General features: G+C 35.6%; 1 protein-coding gene across 2 annotated transcripts in view; it reads right to left on the bottom strand.

Annotated features, from left to right (window-relative positions):
* Nucleotides 1-27,202, bottom strand: part of LOC150096408 (tRNA (uracil-5-)-methyltransferase homolog B-like) — a 137,846-nt gene that overhangs the window by 71,926 nt on the left and 38,718 nt on the right. For both annotated transcript variants that reach the window (XM_090409196.1, XM_090409195.1), the window contains exons 6-7: nt 16,254-16,327; nt 3,624-3,770 (exon numbers count right to left, since the gene is read on the bottom strand). In XM_090409196.1, coding sequence (XP_090265322.1) covers nt 3,624-3,770; nt 16,254-16,327 — 221 coding nt within the window. The remainder of the gene's footprint in view (nt 1-3,623; nt 3,771-16,253; nt 16,328-27,202) is intronic.

Here is a 27,202-nt window from a genome sequence, read left to right as displayed (position 1 = left end):
AATCGATTTTGCACACAGATTTTGTTGGTGGATAATACAGTGAAAATTTGTTAAATTTTCTGGATGGATCTGTAGTTCTATTGCTCTTTCATGAACTATTCCAATAAATCCCTTCTGTGCACCAACCATTGCAGTGGCTCCATCAGTGCATATGCCAGATAGTGAACTCCATTTAAGCTCAAATCTCTCAAAGACTGTGTTGACTGTTTCAAATATATCTTCACCAGTAGTTGTTCCTTTTAACAAGCGAAGCGCCAATAATTCTTCTGTGATGTTGAAATCCGCATCAACTCCTTGAATAAATATTGCTAGTTGTGCTGTATCGGAGACATCGGTGCTGTCATCCAAAGCAATTGAAAATGCTTCCAATCTAGCAATCTTCTATTTTAAACTTTTATTGATATCATCAGCCATAATTTCTATCTGTCGGACAACAGTACGTCTCAACAAATGAATATTCTCGAAGTGTTTTTTCTTTTCAGGACATATTATACTTGCAACATCCAGCAGACATTCTTTGATAAATTCTCCTTCACCAAATGACTTAGAATGCTTAGCGATTTTTTCGCTTACCACAAAGCTGGCTTTGACAATGCTGTGATGCTGCATTCTTTGCTTGTTGAACATTTGCTGCTGGGTATCCAAGTTCTTCTTCAACTTCTGTATTTCATCTTTTTGTAATTGTCCATCAATTTTTGGGTGATCCGCATGTCTCGAAGTAAAGTGTCTCTTCAAGTTGTATTCTTTATTGACGGATACGGATTCGTTGCACAGCAAACTTTTATTCAGAATAAAATAATAATCCTCCATCTAGTTGTCTTGAAATTGATGATTCTCTGCATCTACTTTTCTTTTTTTTTGCAATAACCCCTGACATTGTCCCAAATTTATAAGCGATATTCAGAACTGTCAAACAAAACTGTCTTCTACACTGCAGGCACTGAACAGAACACAACACCAATGCAAGTACCGAACTGACACGTTGTAACACATTCACACATGCCGCTAGTCAAAATGAGAAAGAGACCTTGGTTGGAGAAAACATAGTGTGTTTTGCACAAGTCATATGACGTCAGCTTAATGCGAGTTAGTAGAACACACCATGTTTTCTCCCACCATGAATCAGACAAACTTCGCTCAAATAGATTAGGGCCAGATCAAAAGAAGTAGAGGGCCAGATCTGGCCCACAGGCCAGGGGTTGCCCATATGTGCTCTAAAAGATGCACTAAGGCTGTACAAATAATAAAAATCCAAGCATAATGCAACTGGCTATCATCAATAACTATCTTCTCACCTGCTCACACAAAAGCCAGAAACAGCTCCAAGAAAATCATCAATGCATTAAAAACTGATTTCCAAAGAGCCAAAGCAGGAAACTCGCATCATGTCCAAATGGCTGTTGCACATTTTGGTCTCTTGCCAAAGCAGTAAGCCACAACTTTTGCCCAATGCTGCTCCCACAACTACTGCACCCAGATGGGTCTATTGCATCATCACAATCAGAAAAGGCCAATCTCCTAGATCATACTTTTTACAAATGCCTGCATAGATGATTTTGGTAAATGTCCCCAAATCACTCCAAACATCCAATTACTCAATGCCTCCACTTACCTTTTACCAGAAAGTGAAAAGAAAAATCCTGTATAAATTAGATAGCATAAAGTCCCCTGGTGCTAACATTGTGGATATTATAATGTGCATCCAGTCTTCTCACTGGATGCACATTACATGTGATGGTGGATGGGCTCTGACTTATTTCGCAGGAAAAAAGATCAATACTCACCCAGCTTTACCTTTAACAATGCCCAAATCTCTAAGGAAAATGAGATTTCTCTCCTTGGGATTACCTTTACATCAATACTTTCCCTAGCATAACCACATTACAACCATTGTCCCCTCAGAATCCAAAAAATTAGGATTCCTCTTTTGCTCAAAGGCATTACTTTACTTCTGAATAGCTATTAACCTTGTACAAATCACAAATTCATCCATCAAGTACTGCTCACACATTTGGAGCAGAGCTCCCCCTAGTGCTCCCTAAAAATTCTTGGTGCAATACAGAAGAGAGCAGTCAGAATGATAAATGACTCATCTCTTAGAAACTCACTTCAACCACTCTCATACAGACATTTAGTATCTACTACATGCATCTTATAAAAATATTTTCATGATCAAGGTTCATCCAAACTGGCACCAATAACTTCCCCTCTCTCTCTACAAAATCTAACATACAGTTGTCATCCAACACCCCTTCACAGTCCAACTCCATATTCAAAGAACAAGGTTCTCTTCCTCCTCTGGAAAAGCCTCCTCTCCATTGTGTTTCCCATGGAATACAATGCACAGGCATTCAAATCTAATGTCAACAAGGTCCTCCTTTCTCAAAGCTCTTCCCCCACATGGGGTACTAATGTACTATAGGCTGACAAACTAAGTTCTCGTGTATGGGCCCAATATCAAAAGCACTTCACTGCTTCAAATAGGTATTTGACTGACTTCACAGCATTAAATTTTTCAAGATGGGAAAAATAACTCCAGTCAGTGTGGTCCATTTTCCACATGGGCATCTGTGTTGCAGATGCATGGTTCCTGTAAGGACATAGCACCAATAAGAGAAAAATGATCACTTCCATAGATGTTCTCTTCAACATTCCACATGAACAATAGAAAAATGGCAGACTGTAAGTTCCATTACATAATATGAGTGGGTAGGAATATGAAAGAAGTTTATTATTAAGGAAGAGGTGGTGATTGTCGAGCATTTGCTGATACAACATTGCCCATTAAATTTGCATGCAAATTTAATGGCAATGTTGTATTTACAACATTGCCATTGTTGTATAAACTTGCATGTACAATGCAAATTGTACATACAAGTTTAATGACACATTAAAATGTAATGGACACATTAAATTTTAATGTTTCCATTAAAATCCCCCATAAAAAGTATTGGCTAAGGCAGTTGCAATGCAAGATTATCAAGTTTGATCTCATTTAACTTACAACCTGATGGTAAATAGATGGAACATCCTGCAATAAGAAATCCAACAGATAGGCAAATTGCTACAGTTCCCAGAGAAGTATTAAACTCAACATGTTGGAAAGGAGTATGATTGTTCATTAGGAGAGCTACCCCACGATTAGCAGGACCATCTCCAGTTCTGTCAATATTATTAAGATTTCACTTATTATTAAGTGACATCTTCATAGATCTAATCTTAATTGGAATGACTGTCTCACTATTCCAAAAGTTAGGGAAATTTTACCTTCAATTGTATCAAATAAATTTATCTGTTATATTTTGATTAAATATGTTTTCATTTTAGCCCATTAGTTTAATCCATGAATACGCAACTGTATATGCAGAGAGATTGCAATTTAAGCATGCACTCTTTTCTAATTCAATTCCTATTGTTGTTTGATAATTGTACTGATGTCTTATGATACATAAGATGAAATATTTACATAATAAAAAAGTTATTTACTGTGGCATATGTATTATTCTATAGTTATCTTCAGATCTTTTGTAAACCAAAGAGGTCTTCTGCAATAAGGAAGAAACTAGGTACCTATATTTTCAATTCTACATTAAAATAACACAATATATTCTGATTTCTCTAACCTTGGTAATATTTTGTGGATGCAAAATCACAGTAGCCAAAAGATCACCTTGGAGATTTGAGCGAACAATCAATTTTTTCCAGTGACCACCATCATCTGGTTCAAAACAAGGAAGAAGAGAAGATTGTCTAATATAATCCTGAAATGCCTATACAAAACAATCAAAATATTATAATCATTTTGTTATCACTTCTAATTATAAAAATAAGGATATTCATTTCAAGATGTACTCCCATGAAATTCAATACCATAACATGGAACTTTCAAATTTTTAATTCTTTATCAGCCTGAAAGAACACTTGTATTTAAAATCAAAGATCATGTTTACTTACACTAGTTGGAAAGAAGTCAATGAACACCCCAATCGGCAAGGTGCATCGTGCCATGTAACAAGTCATGTTTGTAGCCTAAATAAATTGGAGAAAGATGCTCCCAAGTGCAACTGTGTCCAGGTGAAATGGCTCAGAGAAAGGAACTGATACAGTTTGAAAGAGGTACAATGATAGGATACCATTTTGCAGCCTATTGTTTGGGAAATTGTTGACAAATTCGGCCATCCCAGGTCAATAATAATCAGTGACCATATTGAGATGGAAACACAGGGAGTCAACTGCAAGTGCTACCTGCAGTGAACAACCTACCACACTCACCAAATCACCATTCGTCAGCTGACACATTGAATGCAAAGTTCACAGCATCAACTGGAACATGAATCTGCACAAAAACATTCAGAACCAAGGCTCACAGCATGGGTTTCCATGGTAAGACTGCAATATTCAAGCTCCACATTACCTGATCCAACATACAGCATCATCTTCAGTGGAGCAAAGAGCATGTACAGTGGGATGTGGAAGATTGGAAAGATTGCGTTTGGAGCGATGAATCATGCTACACACGCACCCCTATCAAGCAGATGGACAGGTGTGAATGTGGGTGTGGCAGATGCTCGGTGAACATCTCTTACCAGAGTGTGCAATCCCAACTATGAAATTCAGAGGTTGTGGTGTGATAATATATTCTTATTTTTCCTGGTTTGGCCTTGGATATCTGTTAATGGTATCATAAACACTGAAATCCAAGAGGTATCTGAACACTGGACAATGCAGTGCTTTCTGCTTTGTATGGTTGACTGGACTCCACAGAGCCATGATCTGAATCCTATTAAACATCTGTGAGATCAAGTGGAGCGTTAGACGAGTTCAAAGAGCATCCACCCTGACAACAGTCCAGGACTTCATTACATGCCTACAGGAAGAATGGTCCAAAATTCCCATTGATCGCTATCATATTTTGTAAAAAGTATGTCTTGCAGGATTGCAGCACTCTTCACACTGAAAAAAAGGTCCTACATCTTATTAAGGTAGGTGCCAAGGCTGTTTGTTCCTCACACTATAGTGTCTGCAGACTTCTTTCCAAGCAGTGTATAATTTAATTTTTAGAGCAAGATATGTCACATAACAAGACTTAGTGTTAAAAAAAAAAAAAAAAATTATATAGAGAGAGTTTACTTTTTACAATTAAGAGCAGATATATAGAATGCCATTCAATGATTGGCTCAGTTGATTAAGCAGAGAGGACTCTAAGTAGAGGCTATAGGTCTGAATCCCACTGTGGATGCCTTCCTTTCATAGTTACATGGTAATCAACATTCACTGTATAGAATTATGGAGGAAAACTACTGCATTAGACCACTTTAACAGGAATATTTTATTCTAATTAATGTAAGTGCTCTGACATGGTAGTTTGTCTAAGTCTACACAATGGATGACAATATAAATTTTTTCAAGAATGAATTAGATAAGTATAATGGGTTAAGGACAGGTTAAGATCAATAATGAAATAATTAAATAATGAAAGTCAGCTACCGGAACAAATCTGAAAACAAACCCCAACTCAACATCACCAGAGTTAAAGATCAGTACTATGAACGTAAGAAGCCTGAATGGCAAAGAAATGGAGCTAGCTGAGGAATTAGATAAGTACCAGATCGACATAATAGGGGTGACTGAAACAAAAAAAGACCAAAACTGGTAAGATCTTTCTGAGCAATAAATACAAAATGTTATATTCAGGCAATGACAATCAAGGAAAAGAAGGAGTAGCCATAGTATTCAACACAAAATACGACACTAATCTTCTTGAATGGCAGTCAGTCTCAAGTAGAGTAATGTGGGCAAATATGAGAATAGGGAACTGGACAATGAGACTTATTTGTGCCTATGGTCCCACAGAAGGTTCTACTAAGGTAGAAGTGGAGGAATTTTTTGAGGCTTTAGAAAAAGCAACTGACACAATGAAAAAGGAAAAGCTGGTCCTTGTTGGGGATCTAAATAGCAGAGTAGGAAATGATTGTCAGACATACAAAAATATTTTGGGAAAATTTGGAGAAAAGAGCAAAGCTAATAACAATGGCAAATATCTGTTGGATTTCTGCTCAGGACATGGACTGGTTATTACTAACACCATGTTCCAACACAAAAATGTGCACAAATTCACATGGAGAGAAGAGGCTAGGAATAAGAAAAGTCTCATTGACTATGTTATTGTTGATAGTGATGTTTTCTCCCAGGACACTAGAGTGTACAGAGGATTTGAAATTGGAAGTGATCACTATTTAGTCTTCAGCAGGATAAAATTGAATTTCATATTGAAAAGAATAACATGTAAGAAAGTTTTAAAGCAAATAAAAGTTGAGCAGCTCTCAGATGTGAACTGTAGACTAAAATACACAAAGATTATTGAAGAAAAAATGAAAGAGTTTGAGAACAGGAATCAAACCTTGGAGATTCAGTGGCAAACTCTGAAGAAAACATTGATTGATTCTGCCAGAGAGGCATGTGGTGAAGTTATGTGCAAGGATAAAAAAATCAGAACTCCCTGGTGGACACAGGAAGTTAAAGGAACACTAAATTAGCTGTATACAAGAAAGTGTTCAAACCAGTTTTAACTTATGGATCTGAGAGCTGGGTCAGAAGTAAAACACTTGACCAAAGACTAGAGGCCGCAGATATGAGAGTCCTGAGAAAGATTAGAGGCTTGAACAGATGGTATCATATTAAAAATGAGGATATTAGGAAAGAACTTGACATTGTCAGCATCCAGGAATGAGTTAGCAGAGCTAATCTCAGGTGGTACGGTCACCTAAACAGAATGGGCGAGGAAAGATTAGCAAAACAAGTGTTCTCTGCCAGATTGGCAGCAAAACAACCCAGTGGAAGACCAAGATATAGGTGGATTGATACGGTACAAAGTGCCTTAGACGATAGAAATATAAGATCTGATAATGTTGGAGTCTTGACAAGTAACAGATTGATTTGGAGGAAAATTGTAGATAGGAAGTTAGTAATGATATAATTTTTTCATGTAGTACTATCATATCCTGTACACCCCTTGTGGGTACATGGCAGGAATTTGATGATGATGATGATGAAATAATTAAAATGTAATAAGAAATCTTTGTATGTGTGTGTGTGTGTGTCTGAGAGGGACACTAATGATAGTCTGTAATTAATTATTCAGAAGAGGTCTAAAAGCTCGTGAGAGAGGAATTTCTTAATTTCCTTTGTTTCCTAGAGCAGGGAAAAAAATAATTAAAAATACAAAATACATATAAAATTAATAACAATAAAAACAAAAAATTCTTACCCACCCATGTTAAGAATAAACCTTTCTTATTAACATTAATAATCCTTCTTTAACCTTTCATGGGTGGGAGTTGTATATAAAAAAAAATTAATATTCTTTAATAAACATACATTTAGTACATTGGTATTTTAATAGATGACTAATATAAATAATCAACACAATGCTGAGTGTTGGTATCATTAATCATGATTACACTGGGCAACAAAAAAAATTTTTTTTCTGCTGATTATGATCTGACACTTGTTTTTTACTAATTTGGGTGCACTGATTTCAAATATCAAACCCATTTTTCTCTATCACGTCAGGTTTTTCCTCTATGGCATTTTCTTTTTGCTAATTTGTAAGTTTTTGATAGTTTTAAGGAGGCAGTACTATTTAGAGGATCAAAAAAATCGATTTTTTAATATTATTTTCTGAAAGTATGTACTTTTAAAAATCTGTTCCTAACTTTTGATCAAGAAATTCGAAAAATTCCCGAAGATATAGCCTATTATTCAAAGCGGTGCGCAGATCAGAATCGGAGTGCTCACCGCTCTTGCTTGTTAGTAAACAAATAAATGCGTAAAAACCTGCAACGGCACGTACTGGCACTTGGAATGCGAGAGAGGCCGATAACCGACCTAATACATTTAGGTGATGAAAAGTAGGCGATGACAACTGCCTAAAACAAATGAATGCTATACGCATCATAGTGGATAAAGAACGATCGAAATCAGTCAATCGTTAATCGATCGTGAAAGTATGATGAGCGCTTATAACGTTTCAATAAAGTCTCTGGTTTTTTTTGTCTTGTTAATTGCATGTTAGTCGGCAGTGAAGAAAATACATCATGTCTACTAGGTCTTATGAAGCACTATGTTAAAGCTTTAGATTTACAAGGTGACTGTTTCCAATACATATGTGAAAAATTTCCACAACTTAGTTATGAAAAAATTAAAGCCGGTGTATTTGATGGACCGCAAATTAGAACTTTAATGAGACCCAAATTTCATCAACTCTATGAATGAAATTGAGAAAGAGGCCTGGACTTCATTTACGATGGTTGCGAATAATTTTCTTGGAAACAAAAAAGCGTGCAATTACAAAGATCTAGTGGAAACAATGCTTGAAAATTTCCAGCACCTAGGTTGCAACACAAGCATAAAGCTTCATTTCCTATACAGTCAACTTGCTAGATTTCCCGAGAATTTAGGTGCTGTAAGCAATGAACAAGGCGAAAGATTTCATCAAGACTTAAAAACTATGGAAGAGTACCAAGGAAGATGGGATTCTCACATGATGGCTGACTACTGTTGGAGTATTCAAAGGGATTGCCAAAACAGAACACAAAGCAGAAATTGCTACAAACAAAAATTTATTCCCTAAGTAAAATTGTTATTTTTTTATAAATATTCTTGTAATTTTTAATGAATATTGTTAAGTAGTTATGTATCTAATTATCGGCCTCTCTCGCATTCAAAGCGCCAGTACGTTGCAGGTTCTTACACATTTATTCGTTTACTAACAAGCGAGAGCGGTGAGCGCTCCGATTCTGATCTGCACACCGCTTTGAATAATAGGCTATATCTTGGGGAATTTTTCGAATTTCTTGATCAAAAGTTAGGAACAGATTTTTAAAAGTACATACTTTCAGAAAATAATATTAAAAAATCGATTTTTTTGATCCTCTAAATAGTACTGCCTCCTTAAAACTATCAAAAACTTACAAATTAGCAAAAAGAAAATGCCATAGAGGAAAAACCTGACGTGATAGAGAAAAATGGGTTTGATATTTGAAATCAGCACACCCAAATTAGTAAAAAACAAGTCTCATATAAAAGTCAGCAAAACTTGTGTTGGACTGTGTTATCACATGACATCATAGAGTCCCAGGAGGGCATTTTACACTACAACAATACTACATGGTCCACTGTCTTCACTGCTTACATCACTTCTATACATTAAATTCATTTTTATCTTATTTTACATTTTTCTAAATTTTATTTTTTAATGTGTTTCAGAATAGTGTTTCCTTTAGAAATTCACTTCTCTTTTGAACGAAAACTGGAGAAAAATGTTATTATCTTGAAAAGGGTAAAACAATAACAGGGGAATATTATTCCGATCTTTTAACCAGACCAGACAAAAAAATTTGTGAGAAAAGACAGTTTGCAGAAGAAAAAAATCATCTTTCATCAAGACAATGCACCTGCCCACAAAGGTGTTTTGGCAATTAAAATTAAGGGATCTGAACTATGAATTGTTGGAACATCCACCCTATTCCCCAGATTTAGCTCCCTCTGACTTCTATCTCTTCCGAAAACTAAAACTCTTCCTCAATGGTCAGCATTTTTCTTCAAATCAAGAGGTGATTGCAGCTGCAGAGGGATATTTTGCAGATCTTACTGAGAACCACTATAGAGATGGGATAATGGTGCTGGAGCATCGCTGGAATAAATGTATTAGTCTTAAGGGAGATTATGTTGAAAAATAAAAATAATTTAGAAATTATAAATTCGTTTTTTCATTGTTAGGTCGAGAACTTCTCAGACCACCCTCATATTAAATATTTTAAATAGTTATTAAATTTAATGTGTCATTTATGTTCCTTTCTTCAAACAGAAATTGTGTGTCCAGTTTCATCAATATAAGGCAAATTACAGGTGCACTGAATACAGTACACAAATTAAAAGTCGTCAGCAATACCTTCCTAAAAAATGGCTACAGCAAAAATACTATCAACAAAATTCTACACAAGACTGCACCTAATAATAAAAATAAAATAGATTACAATAAAATGGTAACCATTCCAAACATAGGGGGATATCATATAAAATAAACAGAATACTACAGAAATACAACTTTAATGCCACCTTTAAACCTCTTACAAAATTTAAGAACTTATTCAACTCCTCCAAGAATCCACTTCCATCCCTAGCCCACTCTGGAGTATACCGTAATCAGTGCACCTGTAATTTGTGAAACCTTCACCTGAACTAATAGGCACACAGTCACAATGTGAAGGAATAAAGGGGGAGGTGAAACCGGAAACCTTGCTCTACAGACAAAACATGGCAACGCTACTTCACACCTCCAATAAGCAGGGTATGGGTGTTTCACCTAATGATAAAAGACATGTAACACCTAGTTGTCTATTTGGCATTTTTTCCAGCTAGGAAAAGCATTTTTTCCCTCCATTAAATCCATCACCATTCCCTACATCCACAGGGAATGGTGATGGATTTAGAGTAATCCTTGTTGTGGAGGAGGGGATGGGGGGGGTTATGGTTTATTGGTTTCAATCTTTTTTGGATTTTGGGGAGGCAGGGCTAGCCATTGGGTGAGAAAGTGTTGAGGATGTGATTTAGTTCAGTGGTTAAATCACATCCTCAACACTTTCTCGGTCAATGGCTATCCCCCCCCCAAAAAAAATCCAAAAAATATTGAAACCAATAAACCACAATCCCCCTCCTCCTCCCTTTCACAACAAGGATTACTCTAAATCCATCATCATTCCCTACATCCGAAACACCTCGGAAAAAATGACCAAAATCTTAAAAAAATATGACTTGACCTCTTGTTACATACTGTTGCACCCCGAATGGTTTTGATTCAAAACATGAACAAATCATTCAGGGCTTAACATATTAACTTAAAATTTAATGAAAGGAAAGGCTTGCATTTAGTTAAAACCACATAAGAATGTATTAATTACAAAGGGTGATGAGGTATAGCATTGTATTAAAGTGGTATATTATTCAAGATTTTGTTAAGTGAACAGGAAATCATTTGTATTATAGCATTCAGTTAAAATTAGCTTAAATAAGAATATTCCACTGGACAACTTGTAAGGGTAAGTCCAAAGGTCTAATACTTGCTGGCGTATAGCCCGAGGCTGCATAATACACAGAAAGTGAAGTGCGTAAGCAGTTCCGAGAAATCTGTCATAGCGAAAAATGCTGAGATCATCATGAGAACGAGAATGGCATAGCACCATGTAGGAGATCCAGAAAAAAGAAAAAGAGGGCGCTGTGCAAAGAAAAAAAAGGATTGCACAAGGACATACAAAGCCTTTTTTTCCGGACTCTGGGTTGTTGGATCGTCTGATCGAGAAGTGGTTCCAGGTCGTGCAGGTCGTGCGATAGGCAGAGATGCATGTCGGCGAGAGAATTGAACTAGTCTACTCGAAATACAGCAGACGGAATTCCAGTGGAGTCAGCGAACACTTTCCCAGCAAGCGCTCGCAAGCTCGTAGAAGTCCCCCGTAAAATCTCCATAAATGAAGTAGCCATAAGCGCGTATGAAGGAAGGTCTACCCTGAAAAAAGTCTGACGCTACACGTGGCACAAGAAAGGATCTAGTTCTCGGGAACAACAAAGGCAGTATAGACCAGCAGACCTATTCCATACTCAGTAAAATTTTGCTGTATGATTCAGACTAGTTTGTAGGAAGGAAATTAATGTGAAAATTGATTCATGCCAGGACATTACTAATTAGAGAACTCTAAGTGATTAATGCAATGAGGTACAACTTGATGTCCAGTTGTAGAAGTGAATTAGACGAATTGTTGGAGGGAATTTGAGACAATACACATGCATCATGAGGGTTATGGTTAGAAGTTAACTTCGTAACCCCAATTTATAGAGGGTATAGCTAGAAGAAAGAATTGTATTGTTGAAAGCTACGGTTAGCAACTTGCTAGATAACTATTTAATGCATGCACTGCACAGTTCTTAGAATGAATTGCTTTCCTTAAATTAGCATTGATATATGTGACTTAAGTTATTGAAAGTGTATCTTGATATAAAGCCTGTGTAGCTCAGTGGATGTGGCATTTGCACACCACGGCGCTTGGCCGCACGAAGAAAGACCTGGTTTCGAGTCTAGTCAGCGACTACAGGAAATTTTTCTAAGCCTTTTTTCGACAGATTCCCAAGTTAGTCGATCTCTGGCACGGGCAAGCGAGTTTTTCCTCCCGGAAACTCGGGTTTTTCGTCCCGTAAACTCAAGAAAATCGACCGTAGAACCCACATTATTTCAGACATTAAATATATTGTGTTAGGGTTAGGGACCACGAGATGGCGGCACATTTGAGCCGTCTCTCTTCACTGCGTACTGCTTAATTAGTGATAGCCTTGGGCCATCTATCTCTGATTGGTATCAGTGGAGACTGAAATGCCCACTCAGTCTCCAAAAGTTAGATAGGGCTAAATGGCCTCGCCTACTCCCGTATACGGGAATAAAAAGGCGTTAGCTGAGCTGATAGCTGTATCTTGTTATAATTGTATATAAGGTTGATAATAAATATGTATTTCCTCTTTAAATCGAGTTTTGCCTGGTATCGAGTGTCAACTCACCACTCATAAAAGTACAAACCTAAAGCGAGAGGGAATTGTAGCGTTGGATAAAATCTGGCCACGACTGATAGAAGGAATTAGTATCTATATATGTGTAGGATTACTAGTAATGTCTCTCTGAGTAGTATATTGATCTATCATAGGATATAGACTGGCACAGCTTTTTAAATATAAATTTGTTTATGTCCGAAAAGGAGACAGGAACAGATTCTAAGCAAACACATAGAGCGACTGAAAAGCAAGGGTGATTGATAAGAGAGGTATAATAGCTATACAGAACGATAATTTCCAGAGATAATGACACAACAATACCATATAGAAAATTGGCATTCCTTATCTGCTCCATTAAAGATCAACCACTCCCCCTAGACCTACCAGGTGTATACCATGTCCCATACAGCTGTAAGCTATCCTACTTTGGCCAAACAGGCAGGACAGCAAATATCAGAATTTCAAAACACAAGGACTACATCTGGTTTCACCAGTACAGCCACTCTGGTCTTGCAGACCATGCTCTGGATACACGCCACAGAATACGGTGGAAGAAAGCCACAGTAATACACCATAGCAAGTTCAAATTTGAAAGACACTATTCATGGAATCAGCCTCATCCCTAAGAAACATGCCAAACCTCAACAAATTTGGTTGCACAAGACTGCCCCAAATTTGGGGGGCTTACATCAGGAGACCTTCAGCCCAACAGCCAAGAATACCTACATAGTCCACTAGGGGACACCATCAGGACTTTTAGGAAAATTATAGCTTCCTCGCTTCGTTCTCACTTACTGTGTTTAGTGCCTGCGTGCACGTGTCTTTATTGTAAGTTCCTTTGAAGATGGCAACATTACGTTGCCAAAATATTGGAAATATATATTAAAGTTTAATTTAATTTATATTCTACTGAACGTTGTGGATTCCTTAAGTTATTTAGTAAGCATGTATAACCAACGTTTAAGCCTTTCTATGAGATTTAGAAGCATATAAAAGATTTCAAAAATTTACTCATTCTTTTAAAAAGTGCTACGACTCTGATGTCCCCCTAACATCTCCCTCTCTCTCTCTCTTATATACTGTGTGATTTAACATATGGAATCACTGAAGTGTCACTGTTACTGAACAATACATAGTTATTTCAGCTGAAAAGATAACACTTCACCTTGTGATGGTATGATTATAAACACAGATGAAATGAAATGGAATGGGGCTACCTCACTGGACCAGATAATTGTGAGTGTGGGACAACCCAGTCCATGGAACACCTTCTTTCTTGTCCCTTTCTTCAATCACTTGCACAAATATAATAAATTTAGTTTAATCCTTTATCCAAGTGTGAGCAAACAAAGTTTGCGCCTGAAAGTATCTTCAGGACTGTGGTGTTGTACCACCTTACCCCAGTCCTGAAGATACTTTCAGGCGCAAACTTTGTTTGCTCACACTTGGATAAAGGATTAAACTAAATTTATTATACTCTAACCAAGTGAAAAATAAACTTTCAACACTTGCACAAAAGAGGATCTTATATCCTGCACAGAAAGAGCAACTGATTGTGCAAGATACTGGAGGAACATCTGACCATATTTTTAGTATATAAATAGTATATAAATAGTTTCTTTTTTCGTATTTTACTTATTATTTCCAAATTTAAGCTGTTCTCATTTGTAATGTATCCTAATTTGTTGTAAATAATGTTGTACCACTTACTTACTACTGTACCACTTGTGTTTGGATACGAAATAAATAAATACTATAAACACAGAGGTGGTTCTCCTGATTAAAGTGTATCCATATGGCATACTTTTAAGCAGCATAGCTAAAAATTAGCAAAAACTGTGTGAAAATTTTTTAAGTTCTGATTAAAGAGATTATTTCCATGGAATTATATATATTAGGAGCTATGTAAACAGATTATTTTGGGTGGAATTATACAGATTGAGATAATTTAGAAACGAAGTACATGAGTATATTATCTTAGTCTATATAGAAAAATGTTTATAGTATAATACTCAGTTTCCCCATGACAGTAAACAAATTAGATTGGAAAAGACCTGGGTTCTCTTCATGTTATGAAGGCATCTTTATATAAGCTTTTCAAATGAAGGTGAGTTAGTCAATCTCATAGGAACACAGCAGGGTTTTTCTTCCAACAAAACCGCAATTAACAGTCAAAAAAAGTACTATGTAGCGTGTAGGCATGTCATTGATTGCATTACTGATAACATGTTGTGTAAAAGCAACTTTCCAAGATGAGTCCTGATACTCCATGGTGTCTTCTTCATCATCAAATTCCTGATATGTACCCTCAAGGGGTGTACAGGATATGATAGTACTACATGAAAAATTTACATCGTTACTAACTTTCTATCTACAATTTTCCTCCAAATCAGTCTGTTACCTGTCAAACTCCAATATTATGAGGTCTTATATTTCTGTCTTCTAAGGCACTTTTTACTGTATCAATCCACCTATATCTTGGTCTTCATCTCGGTCTTTTTCCTGCTAACCTGGAAGAGAACACTTGTTTTGCTAATCTTTCCTCTCCCATTCTGTTTAAGTGACCATACCACCTGAGATTAGCTCTACTAATGTCCTGGATGCTGACAATGTCGAGTTCTTTCCTAATATCCTCGTTTTTAATATGATATTGCCATTGATGCCATCTGTTCATGCTTCTAATCTTTCTCAGGACTCTCATATCTGTGGTCTCTAGTGTTTGGTCAAGTGTTTTACTTCTGATTCAGATCTCAGATCCATAAGTTAAAATTGGTTTGAACATTGTCTTCTATACAGCTAATTTAGTGTTTTGGCTAATTTCTCTCTTATTCCATATAAATTTATTCAGTTGACTTCCTACCATACCAGCTTTGTTGATTTTGTCTATTTCCATATTTAATTTACCATCTTCACTAAAAATCAAAATAGAACCTAGTAAAAGGTGAAATGTTTTACTTGTTCTATAGGTTCTCCATTCACAATGCAGTTTGTCATTTTTTTTTTTTTTTTTACTAGAGGTCATGCCAGTAGAATAACCAGTGATCGAATCATTGTTTCTTTAGCTTACTGTGTGAAATGTAACTCAGCTTGTCCTCATATATCTTTTAATTTGTGGATAATTCTACAATTCACTGATTTGTAGAATATTTTATTATTTCACTTGCTTTTACAATTAATATTGTAAATTAATACAATTAATTCATTACCTTTACCAGCAACTATTTACAGTAATTTCTGTATGCTGCAGTGCAAAAGAAATTAGGTGGGGAAAAAATTTTCTGGAGTTTTAAATTCCCCATTTCATTCAGAGGACGTAAGCAGTCTAGAAAATACTATCTTTCCATTAGGAACAGACTAAATATAACACATAAAATACACTTTCGTTCACAGTTTGTTGCGATTCTTTCCTTGGTGGATGGCATATATCAATCTGCAAATTTTTTCAGATCTTTAGTATAGTAGGAATTGAGTAATTTATGAAGTTTATATCTATTGCCACTTTAGTTGGGCTAGTGTTGTTAGTACTCTTTTGTCCTTCCAAAGCAAAAAATGAAGAATTATAATTAATATCATATAAAAACAAGTGTTCGAGCAGAATGAACAGATTTGTAACAAAATTTTAAAATATTTAATTTTTAATACTCTGTTATATAACTTACCCATGCTACTCTTTTGTGACTCTCTTTAATATTAACAAGAGTTTCTGGACTAATGCATTTAACTTCATGGCTGTCTAAAAAAAAAAAATGAATAATTGCTTGAAGTTTACCTAATAACTAATGAAAACAGTACTCATACAGGAAATAAACTACATATAATTTTATATGCTTATGCAATGAGGAAAATGATCAATTAGCAATGTACCATAAAAGTACTATTAGCATAAAATCTAATATTCATTTATTTTTTTTAAGGTGTGCTTAACAAAAATTCAAAAGTACCTAGAGTTTCACTATGTTCATCCATCCAGCAATCTCTACATATAAAATAACTCCACTTGAGCAAGAGAGATTTCATTACAATGTGGGAAATATTTGGAATCTTAACTTAAAAAGTTTTTCAAGATAACTTGATTTCAGTTTATCAGACAATTTTCAGGCCTCAAGTTAAGATGGAGATAGCAGAGCTACTTTCAGGTGAATTGTTTGTTTCTCATGTAACCAAGCAAATCCTTCACGAAGGTAGCAACAAACATCATATGATGAAGCATGAAAAGCAATAGAAATACACATAAGGTGAGCTTTTGCTTTTTCATATCCTTAGTAAGATTTCATTGATAACTCTAAGTCAGAGTTACAGCACTTAAAAAGATAAATTAACCGGACAAGTTGTGTGCCTGGTAGGTAAACTTTGATTTTTAATGATGCATTGGCATCTAAGGCTATAAGGTAGAAAGTCATTTTTATCCTTTTTAAAATACAACTAACAAATTAGTTAGTTAGATAGCAATATTATTACTAAAGCATCATCAATTTCCTGGTATGTACCCTCAAGAGATGTACAGGATACTATGAAATACTATAATTAAAGATGCCAAGAAATTATATTCTTGTTTAATATGTTATCCAAGTGTAGGCAAACAAAGTTTGTGCATGAAGTATCTTCACGACTAACTAGTCTACTTGTATATAAATGCCACGTAGCTTAGTTGCTTACACTTGGGATAAAGGATTAAACAAGAATATAATTTCTTAGCAGCTTTAATTTATAACTAAATAAAAAAAAACTTGATTATATGATTATGTGATTACAAAACATCCAATATTATCAATCTTATATTTTTTATTATTTAGGGCACTTTTGACTGCATCAATCCAAGTTTTTAAGTCTTCTTCTGTTTTTTTTTTTTCGTTCCATCTTGGCATCAAAAATTCTGCTTTGCTAACCCTTCTTTTCCATTCTGTTTAAACAAGTGACAATGATTTGTTTTGTTCACATATTCTTGAATATTAACAATTTCAAGTTCCTTCCTAACCTCTTCATTTCTCATGATTCAGTCATTGATAACATCTGTTCTATAAAAATTGAACAGATAGCATAAGTTTAATTTGATTTATATATTGCTAGTTTAGTGTTTGGGGAAATTTACATTCGTAAAAAAAACTGTGTACAGATTACATATACAATGAATAGATTATTTGCATAAAGTGAATTAAAAAAAATAATAATAATATGTACAAAAGAATGAATAACTTAATCAACCGATGAGAGAGAGAGACAGAGTGTGTGTGCATGCACTGGATGATTCAAATAGAACCAAATCCAAAAAATTCTATTACAGATCAGAAATGGCAACATGAATTCGTTTCAAAGACCTTCGTGCTGAGCCATTCATGGTGAGTCTCCTGAAACTGATAGTTTCTATTCATCAAGAACAAAAATTTTGGATTGGTTCTACATGAATCACCCTGTATAAAAAAAACATCTTCATAACATTACATATGCATATTGTGAATAAAATTAGATTACTAGTGACAGCTCAAAGCCACCATTATCCAGAATTTTGTTTTTAGACCATATTGTGATTTAGACTGGGTTGACTGCAAAGCACTTCATAGCATCCTTTGAAGCAGGAGTTCCCAACCCTATGCCCATGGGCACCATGGCGCCCGTTGACCAATTTGTGTGTGCCAGCCGCTGTTCAACTGTGTGCTGTATAGTTTGAAATAATCACGCAACAATTCATGGCATGCTATATGACGCATGCGTTAATGACACATGACGAGTATTAAACGCATACAATGTAAAGTAGACTCGCATTCAAAGTTATTCATTCCAGTTTAAGAACTGGAATATCATCATATTCTCCTAATTATGAAGCACTGGCCAATGAAATGCAATGCCAAAGATCACACTAACTTACATATATATATTTAAATTTTTATATAATTTAAACTTTTAAGTAATAAAACATTTGATTATAATGTAAACTTTGTATGTATTCATTTAACAAACGAATTCAAAAAATTTGCTTGAAAAAATAGATGGTGCCCGTCGCCCTATCGGTATTTTAGAATGTGCTCTAGGAAACAAAAAGGTTGGGAACCCCTGCTTTGAAGAATCACTAAATTTGAAAGGAATCATATGAAAAACCTTTGTGTGTAACATGGAAATTCTACTAGCAATAAAAATCTATTAGACAACACAAAGATGCTTCACAAAAGTCCTATCAAATTTCTCAGCTTGGAGAAAACAATATAATCTTTATGTTCTGATTGTTGATATCTTCAGTATGAAAAATAGAAAAGACTACAAAAAAGAAATCAGTACACTCAGGTGAACAAAGAGAGGAAGTTTTGTCTTTCATGGAAGGCTTGCAAGTTATCCGGAAATCAAATTTTTAAAACATTTTAGATGTGTTCAGAAATGTCTTTAATACAAAGAATGGAAATATGGGGCAGTCTCACGCACCCAAATTTGTGAATCATGCATTCTAAAATTGTCAGTCCAACGGCCAAGACTACCTAATTTAGCCCACTAGGGGACACCCTTTAGGAATCTTGACTCAACTTCTGCTGTCTTTCTTCTGCCTCATTTGCCCACTGTTAATGACTGTGTGCACATATTGTTTTTGTGATCCCTGATGACGGCAATGTAACATAGCAAAAATATAGGAAAACATAAATTAGTCTTCTATAATTAATATTTTATCATCATCATCATCATCATCAAATTCCTGACATGTACCCTCAAGGGGTGTACAGGATATGATAGTACTACATGAAAAATTTACATCATTACTAACTTCCTATCTACAATTTTCCTCCAAATCAGTCTGTTACTTGTCAAGACTCCAACATTATCAGATCTTATATTTCTATCTTCTAAGGCACTTTGTACCGTATCAATCCACCTATATCTTGGTCTTCCTCTGGGTCGTTTTCCTGCCAACCTGGCAGAGAACACTTGTTTTGCTAATCTTTCCTAGCCCATTCTGTTTAAGTGACCATACCACCTGAGATTAGCTCTGCTAATGCATTCCTCGATGCTGACAATGTCAAGTTCTTTCCTAATATTCTCGTTTTTAATATGATATTGCCATTGATGCCATCTGTTTTACGTCTCTAATCTTTCTCAGGAGTCTCATATCTGTGGTCTCTAGTCAAGTGTTCTACTTCTGACCCAACTCTCAGATCCATAAGTTAAAACTGGTTTCAACACTGTCTTGTATACAGCTAATTTGGTGTTCCAACCAATTTCTCTTTTATTCCATATGAATTTATTCAATTGACTTCCTACCATATCAGCTTTGTTGATTCTGTTGTCTATTTCCATATTTAATTTGCCATCTTCACTAAAAATTGTGCCTAAGTAGCTAAAATGTTTTACTTGTTCCACAGACTCTCCGTTTACAACGCAGTTGACATTTTCAATGACTCTACCTATTTTCATTGTCTTTGTCTTTTTATTGCTGACCTTCATACCAAATCTATTACAACAGTTATTCAATTTAGTCAGGGAATCTTGCAAACTTGTGGCAGATTTATTTAGAAGTATAACATCATCCGCATAAAGCAAAGGGCTGACATATAGATAATGAATAAACAGATGGGATAATCTACTTCCTTGTCCATATAGATAATGAATAAACAGATGGGATAATCTACTTCCTTGTCTCACACCAGATTTAACATTAAACTATCTTCCTGTACTTCCTTCAATTCTAACTGCTGACTTACAACTCAAATAAAGACTAATTATTGCTTGATATAATGCCCCAGTGACACCATATAACTGTAATGTATTGAATAGCTTCTCTCTTGGCACCTTGTCATATGCCTTTTCCAGATTGACAAAACTTAAATAACGATCTTTGTTATATTCCCATGATTTCTCAACTATTTGTCATAAAGTGAAGATCTGATCATGACAGCCTCTATTTGGCCTGAATCCAGCTTGTTCTTCACCAAGCTTTTCTTCTACAATTCTTCTCAACCGTTTCTCAAGTATACTTGTATAGATCTTGCCAGGAACACTCAGTAGGGAAATACCTCTGTAATTCTCACATTCAGTTTTATTTCCCTTTTCATATATGGGTACTATTAGAGCACTACTACAAACATCGGGAATTCGTCCCTCTGTCAAGGCTTTCTGAACTATGCAGTGCAGCCACTGTAAGACTTTTATACCACCATACTTCAACATTTCTGGTCGAATATCATCTACTCCTGCTGCCTTTCCACATTTCAAGCCTCTGATGGCTTTTACTACTTCAAGTATGGATATGTATTTCTGACTGTATGCCTGTTGAGTGTTATTTACCACAGTGCTATCACTGCTTATTTCATTTAGCAATTTTTCGAAGCAATTACTCCATATTTCAAGTATATCTTTTTCTTCCGTTTCCATGTCACCTTTATCATCTCTAACTACTTTTACAACACTCCTTCTTCCATTTCTAAGCTTCTTCAACAACCTCCAGAATATTTTGCCACCTACTTCATATTTATTTTCTATGTTCTTGCCAAAGTCTCCTATGACGTTTGTTTAGCTAGTTTTACACAGTGTTTAACTTTCTTACATTTGTCTCTGCATTCTCTAAGAGCAGAAGCTGAGTTCTTTGCCAGCAGCTTTTGATATGCTTCACTGCCTCTTTAACTGCCTGTGTCCACCATGGAGTTCTGATTTTACTATCCTTGCAGACAACTTCACCACATGCCTCTCTAGCTGAATCAATCAGCGTTTTTTTCAAGGCTTACCATTGAATCTCCAAGGTTTGATTCCTGTTCTCAAACTCTTTCATTTTTTCCTTCAATAATCTTTGTGTATTTTAGTCTACAGTTCACATCTCAGAGCTGCTCAACTTTTATTCGTTTTAAAACTTTCTTACATGTTATTCTTTTCAATATGAAATTCAGTTTCATCCTGCTCAAGACTAAATGGTGATCACTTCCAATTTCAAATCCTCTGTACACTTTGGTGTCCTGCACCAGGGAAAAAACATCACTATCAATAATAACATAGTCAATGAGACTTTTCTTATTCTTTGCCTCTTCTCTCCATGTGAATTCATGAACATTTTTATGTTGGAACGTGGTGTTAGTAATAACCAATCCATGTCCTGAGCAGAAATCCAACAGGTATTTGCCATTATTATTAGCTTTGCTCTTTTCTCCAAATTCTCCCAAAATATTTTTGTATGTCTGACAATCATTTTCTACTCTGCTATTTAGATCCCCAACAAGGACCAATTTTCCTTTTTCATTGTGTCAGTTGCTTTTTCTAAAGCATCAAAAACTTCCTCCACTTCTACCTTAGTAGAAACTTCTGTGGGACCATAGGCACAAATAAGTCTCATTGTCCAATTCCTCATTCTGATATTTGTAAACATCACTCTACTTGAGACTGCCTACCATTCAAGAAGATTAGCCTCGTATTTAGTGTTGAATACTATGGCTACTCCTTGTTTTCTATTATTGTCATTGCCTGAATATAACATTTTATATTTATTGCTCAGAAAGATCTCACCAGTTTTTGTCTTTTTTGTTTCAGTCACCCCTATTATGTCGATCTGGCTGGTACTTATCTATTTCCTCAGCTAGCTCCATTTCTTTGCAATTCAGGCATCTTATGTTGATAGTACCAATCTTTAACTCTGGTGATGTTGAGTTGGGGTGTGCTTTCAGATTTGTTCCAGTAGCTGACTTTTCGCTGTTCGCCCTGGTTCCCTGCCAAAAACAATGGGGTCATTGTTTAACCAGGCGACGCCACATCCTGCATGAAATTTTGTTATGTTGTACCATCATTTTGTATATTGGTTTATGACAATAAGAATACAATTTGGTCGGCTAAATTCCAAATTGCCAGCCCATCCTCATTCGTTCAGTATCCAGGTAGATACCCAAAAGGGTGCACAACGAGAAGGTGAGGATTGGACATTAGGTCAGAAGCACTGGTCGGTTCTCCTCTCAGTTATACAGCTTTGACCCTTAAGCACCCCATTAATATTTCAGTATATGTTATTTCGTGAAAAATTAATACTTATGTATACAATATCTCACAGGTTCCTATAGCATCATGACTGGCTAGAGAGCAGCAGAAGGAAAGTGATCTATGTCTCTTGTCATTCCATTCTCATTTCACATAACTGTCCATTCTTTTTATGTGTTCACTCTGATGATGTGTGAGAAAATCATCACAGAATGTTTTTTTTTTGTTGTTGCTTTTTAATGCTTTAGTATCTTTAGGCATGCATGTATAGTAAGCTGTATCTTTAGGCATGCATGTATAGTAAGCTCATTAAGTAACTTCCTGTATCTTCATTTTTCATAATCATTCACTCCCTAATGCTCAGAACTCTTCTGTCTGAGTTCTCTATTTCTCTGATTAAATTTTATTTCTAACCCAATTCTGAGATACATGTGATAAAACAGGTTTGAACACCACCTTGTATACTGCTAGTTTAGCTTAAATGTTATATGTGATAAAAGGTTGTAAAACTATAGTACATTAGTATAATTGGTGGGATAAAGTATATATATATATATATATATATATATATCAATTTTTAAATAATATGAAGGTCTTTTTTGAAGATCAAATTTCAGATGATTGAAGCAGAGCCCTCATACTTCACATCTATAAAAAGAGAAATAAAGCTGAATGTGAAATTAAAGAAATTTATCCACTAAGTGTTCCAGGTAAGTTTTATGCAAGTATGGAACATAATACAGAAACTTAGCATTATCCATAGTCTCAAGAAAAGAGCTATACAGTATACGACAGACAAGGATGACCTACTAATGGAATTAACCACAATATCCAGAGAACTTTCTTTAAATGGTTACCCTAAAAGACTCTATAACAAGATTCTATTTACTGATATACCACATCGACAACGTGATGATGTCCAATACATCAGTACAATTACAATTCCTTTTGTCAACAACCTTTCCAAAAAATTAGCTAACCTTTTAAAACCATACAAGATCAGAGTGGCATTCAAACCAATCAATACTATTCGGAAATTTTTAAGATCACCGAAAGATCCTCACCCATTCTACAAATACTCTGGAGTATATAATATTCCTTGCTCATGTGGTATTAGTTACGTAGGTCAGACATCTAGAAGCTTCGAAACGAGAAAGAAAGAACACATAGGATATGTCAGAAATAACAGACAAGACATTTCAGGCCTTTCATGCCACTTTGCCTCTACTAACCATCACATTGAGTGGGATAAGAGCCTTATGCCATACATAGAAGATAACTACCATTCAAGAACCTTTAAAGAAGCAGCTACAGTCGCCCGTAAAACTGAAAACCTAAACAAGAATCAAGGTCTAATTTTACCAGAAATTTGGAAAACTTTTATCAGATCATTAAACATCAAAGAAATGAACTTTCATAACAATTACGTCATGAGTCATCACGAATAAATCACGTTAACGAGACACGCACATTGTCAAGCACAAAACCAATTTTTGAAACAGATTGGCGAAACATGTAGGAGGATAAAAATAAAGCTACTTGATAAAGATTTTATAAAAAAAGTGTAATAGTCTTATGAATAATTGTCAAGAAAAAATTCAACATAATATATATTTAAGTTGCAAGTCAGTAGCTAAAGCACACCCCAACTCAACATCACCAGAGTTAAAGATCGGTACTATCAACATAAGATGCCTGAATTGCAAAGAAATGGAGCTAGCTGGGGAAATAGATAAGTACCAGCCAGATCGACATAATAAGGGTGACTGAAACAAAAAAGACAAAAATTGATACTTATGTATCAATCTTTCTGAGCAGTAAATACAAAATTTTATATTCAGGCAATGACAATCAAGGAAAAGATGGAGTAGCCATAGTATTCAACACTAAATACAAGGCTAATCTATTTGAATAGCAGGCAGTCTCAAGTAGAGTGATGTGGGCAAATATGAGAATGGGGAACTGGATAATGAGACCTATTTGTGCCTATGGTCCCACAGAAGGTTCTACTAAGGTAGAAGTGAAGGAATTTTTTGAGGCTTTAGAGAAAGCAACTGACACAATGAAAAAAGAAAAGTTGGTTCTTGTTGGGGATCTAAATAGCAGAGTAGGAAATGATTGTCAGACATACAAAAATATTTTGTGAAAATTTGGAGAAAAGAGAAAAGCCTATAGTAATGGCAAATACCTGTTGGATTTCTGCTCAGGACATGGAGTGGTTATTACTAACACCAAGTTTCAACATAAAAATGTTCACAAATTCACATGGAGAGAAGAGGCAAGGAATAAGAAAAGTCTCATTGACTATGTTATTGTTGTTTTCTCGATGGTGAAGGACGCCAGAGTGTACAGAGGATTTGAAATTGGAAGTGATCACTATTCAGTCTTGAGAAGGATAAAATTGAATTTCATATTGAAAAGAATAACATGTAAGAAAGTTTTAAAACAAATAAAAGTTGAGCAGCTTTCAGATGTTAACTGTAGACTAAAATACACAAAGATTATTGAAGATAAAATGAAAGAGTTTGAGAATATGAACCAAACCTTGAAGAACATACTGATTGATTCAGCCAGAGAGGCATGTGGTGAGGTTGTCTGCAAGGATAGAAAAATCAGAACACCATGGTAGGCACAGGAAGTTAAAGAGGCAGTGATGGAAAAGAAGAAAGCATATCAAAAATTCCTGGCAAATAAGTCAGTTTGTGCTCTTAGAGAATACAGAGACAAATGTAAGAATGCGAAACACTGTGTAAAACCAGCTAAACAAAAGTCATGGGAGGACTTTGGCAAGAATATAAAAAATAAATATCAAGAATGTGGGAAAATATTCTGGAGGTTGTTGAAGAAGCTTAGAAATGGAGGAAAGAGTGCTGTAAAAGAAGTTAGAGATGATAAAGGTGACATGAAAAAGGAGAAACAGAAATCCTTGAAGTATGGAGTAATTACTTCGAAAAATTGCTAAATGAAATAAGCAGTGATAGCACAGTGGTAAAAAACACTTAACAGGCATACAGTCAGGAATACATATCCATACTTGAAGTAGAAAAAGCCATCAAAGGCTTGAAATGTGGAAAGGCAGCCAGAGTAGATGATATTCGACCAGAGATGCTGAAGTATGGTGATATAAAAGTCTTACAGTGGTTGCACTGCATAGTTCAGAATGTCTGGACAGAAGGATGAATTCCTGATGATTGGAGTAGAGCTCTGATAGTACCCATATATAAAAAGGGAAATAAAACTGAATACGAGAATTACAGAGATATTTCCCTACAGAGTGTTCCTGGTAAGATTTATGCAAGTATACTTCAGAAACGGTTGAGAAGAACTGCGGAACAAAAGCTTGGTGAAGAACAAGCTGGATTCAGGCCAAATAGAGGCTGTCATGATCAGATCTTCACTGATCAGATGACAAATAGTTGGAAATCATGGGAATATAATAAAGATCGTTATTTAAGTTTTGTCGATTTGGAAAAGGCATTTGACAAGGTGCCAAGAGAGAAGCTATTCAATACACTACAGTTATATGGTGTCAATGGGGCATTATATCAAGCAATACTTAGTCTTTATTTGAGTTGTAAATGAGCAGTTAGAATTGAAGGAAGTACAGGAAGATAGTTTAATGTTAAATCTCGTGTGAGACAAGGATGTACATTATTCCTTCTATTATTCATTAACTCTTCAATATCTCTCAGGGGACCCTGTAACCCCTAGAGAGCGCTTTCCCTGGGTGGCAGATAGGGGACCCCACCATGTGTGTGTGTGTGTACACGCGCGTGCGTGTGTGTGTATATATATATATATATATGGTGGGGTGGTCCGAATATACTGAATAAGGACTCGTGGACCAACAGGGTCATAAGGGGCAATCATCTTGATTGTAAGGGAAGCGGCACTCCCATGGACCCCTAGCCGGATCTATCCTCTCCTTCTCTACTTTGAGGAAGACCCACTTACTTTAATCTTTCCTATAAGGCCTTATCAGCCAACTCTTCTTACTTTATGACCCTTGTGCTATTAGAGTACTCGAGGGCCATGGGGTCTTCTCATTTCTGGCCTTACAACTATGTCCTCTCTATAAACCTTACTATATTTCTTCTATAATCTACCCTTTCCCCTTCTATATACCCTATTCCTCCTATGGGTTTAAATTCGGAAGAAGGCGAGTTCAGAAGCCTTAAGGTAGCAGCCCTACCACTGAACTATTCCATCGTCAGGCTAGTCCCCTGACATGGAGAACATAACCATACTTGTAAGCTGACAGAAAAATATAATCGGATTAAATCTATGGGAAACGACCCTGGAATGGAAAAGGGAAAACGAAAATGGAAACGACAAAATATAATACACATAGCAAACTGGAATGTAAGAGGAATAGCATATAAAGAAATAGAATTAGACCAGTTATTAAATGAAAGAAATTTTAAAATAGCAGTAATCACTGAAACAAAAAAGAAATTAAAAGGAACTATGAGAACTGAAAATTTTAATGTGATATACAGTGTAGTCGACAGAGACCAAAGAGCACAAGCAGGAGTCATGATTTGGATTCATAACTCCCTTTCAAAACAGTTAAAACATTATAAATTATGGAATGAAAGAATAATAGAAGCTAGAATAAAAATAGATAGAGGCTATTTAATAATAATTGGTTTATATACCCCAGAAGAAGGAAGAGAAC

Source organism: Typopeltis vanoorti, chromosome 19, assembly GCF_054136105.1.
Source record: "Typopeltis vanoorti isolate ZY-2024b chromosome 19, IOZ_Tvanoo_1.0, whole genome shotgun sequence".
NCBI classification, from domain to species: Eukaryota; Metazoa; Arthropoda; class Arachnida; order Uropygi; family Thelyphonidae; genus Typopeltis; species Typopeltis vanoorti.
The sequence above is the reverse complement of the archived record's forward strand: the minus strand, read 5'-3'. Positions and strand labels throughout refer to the sequence as shown.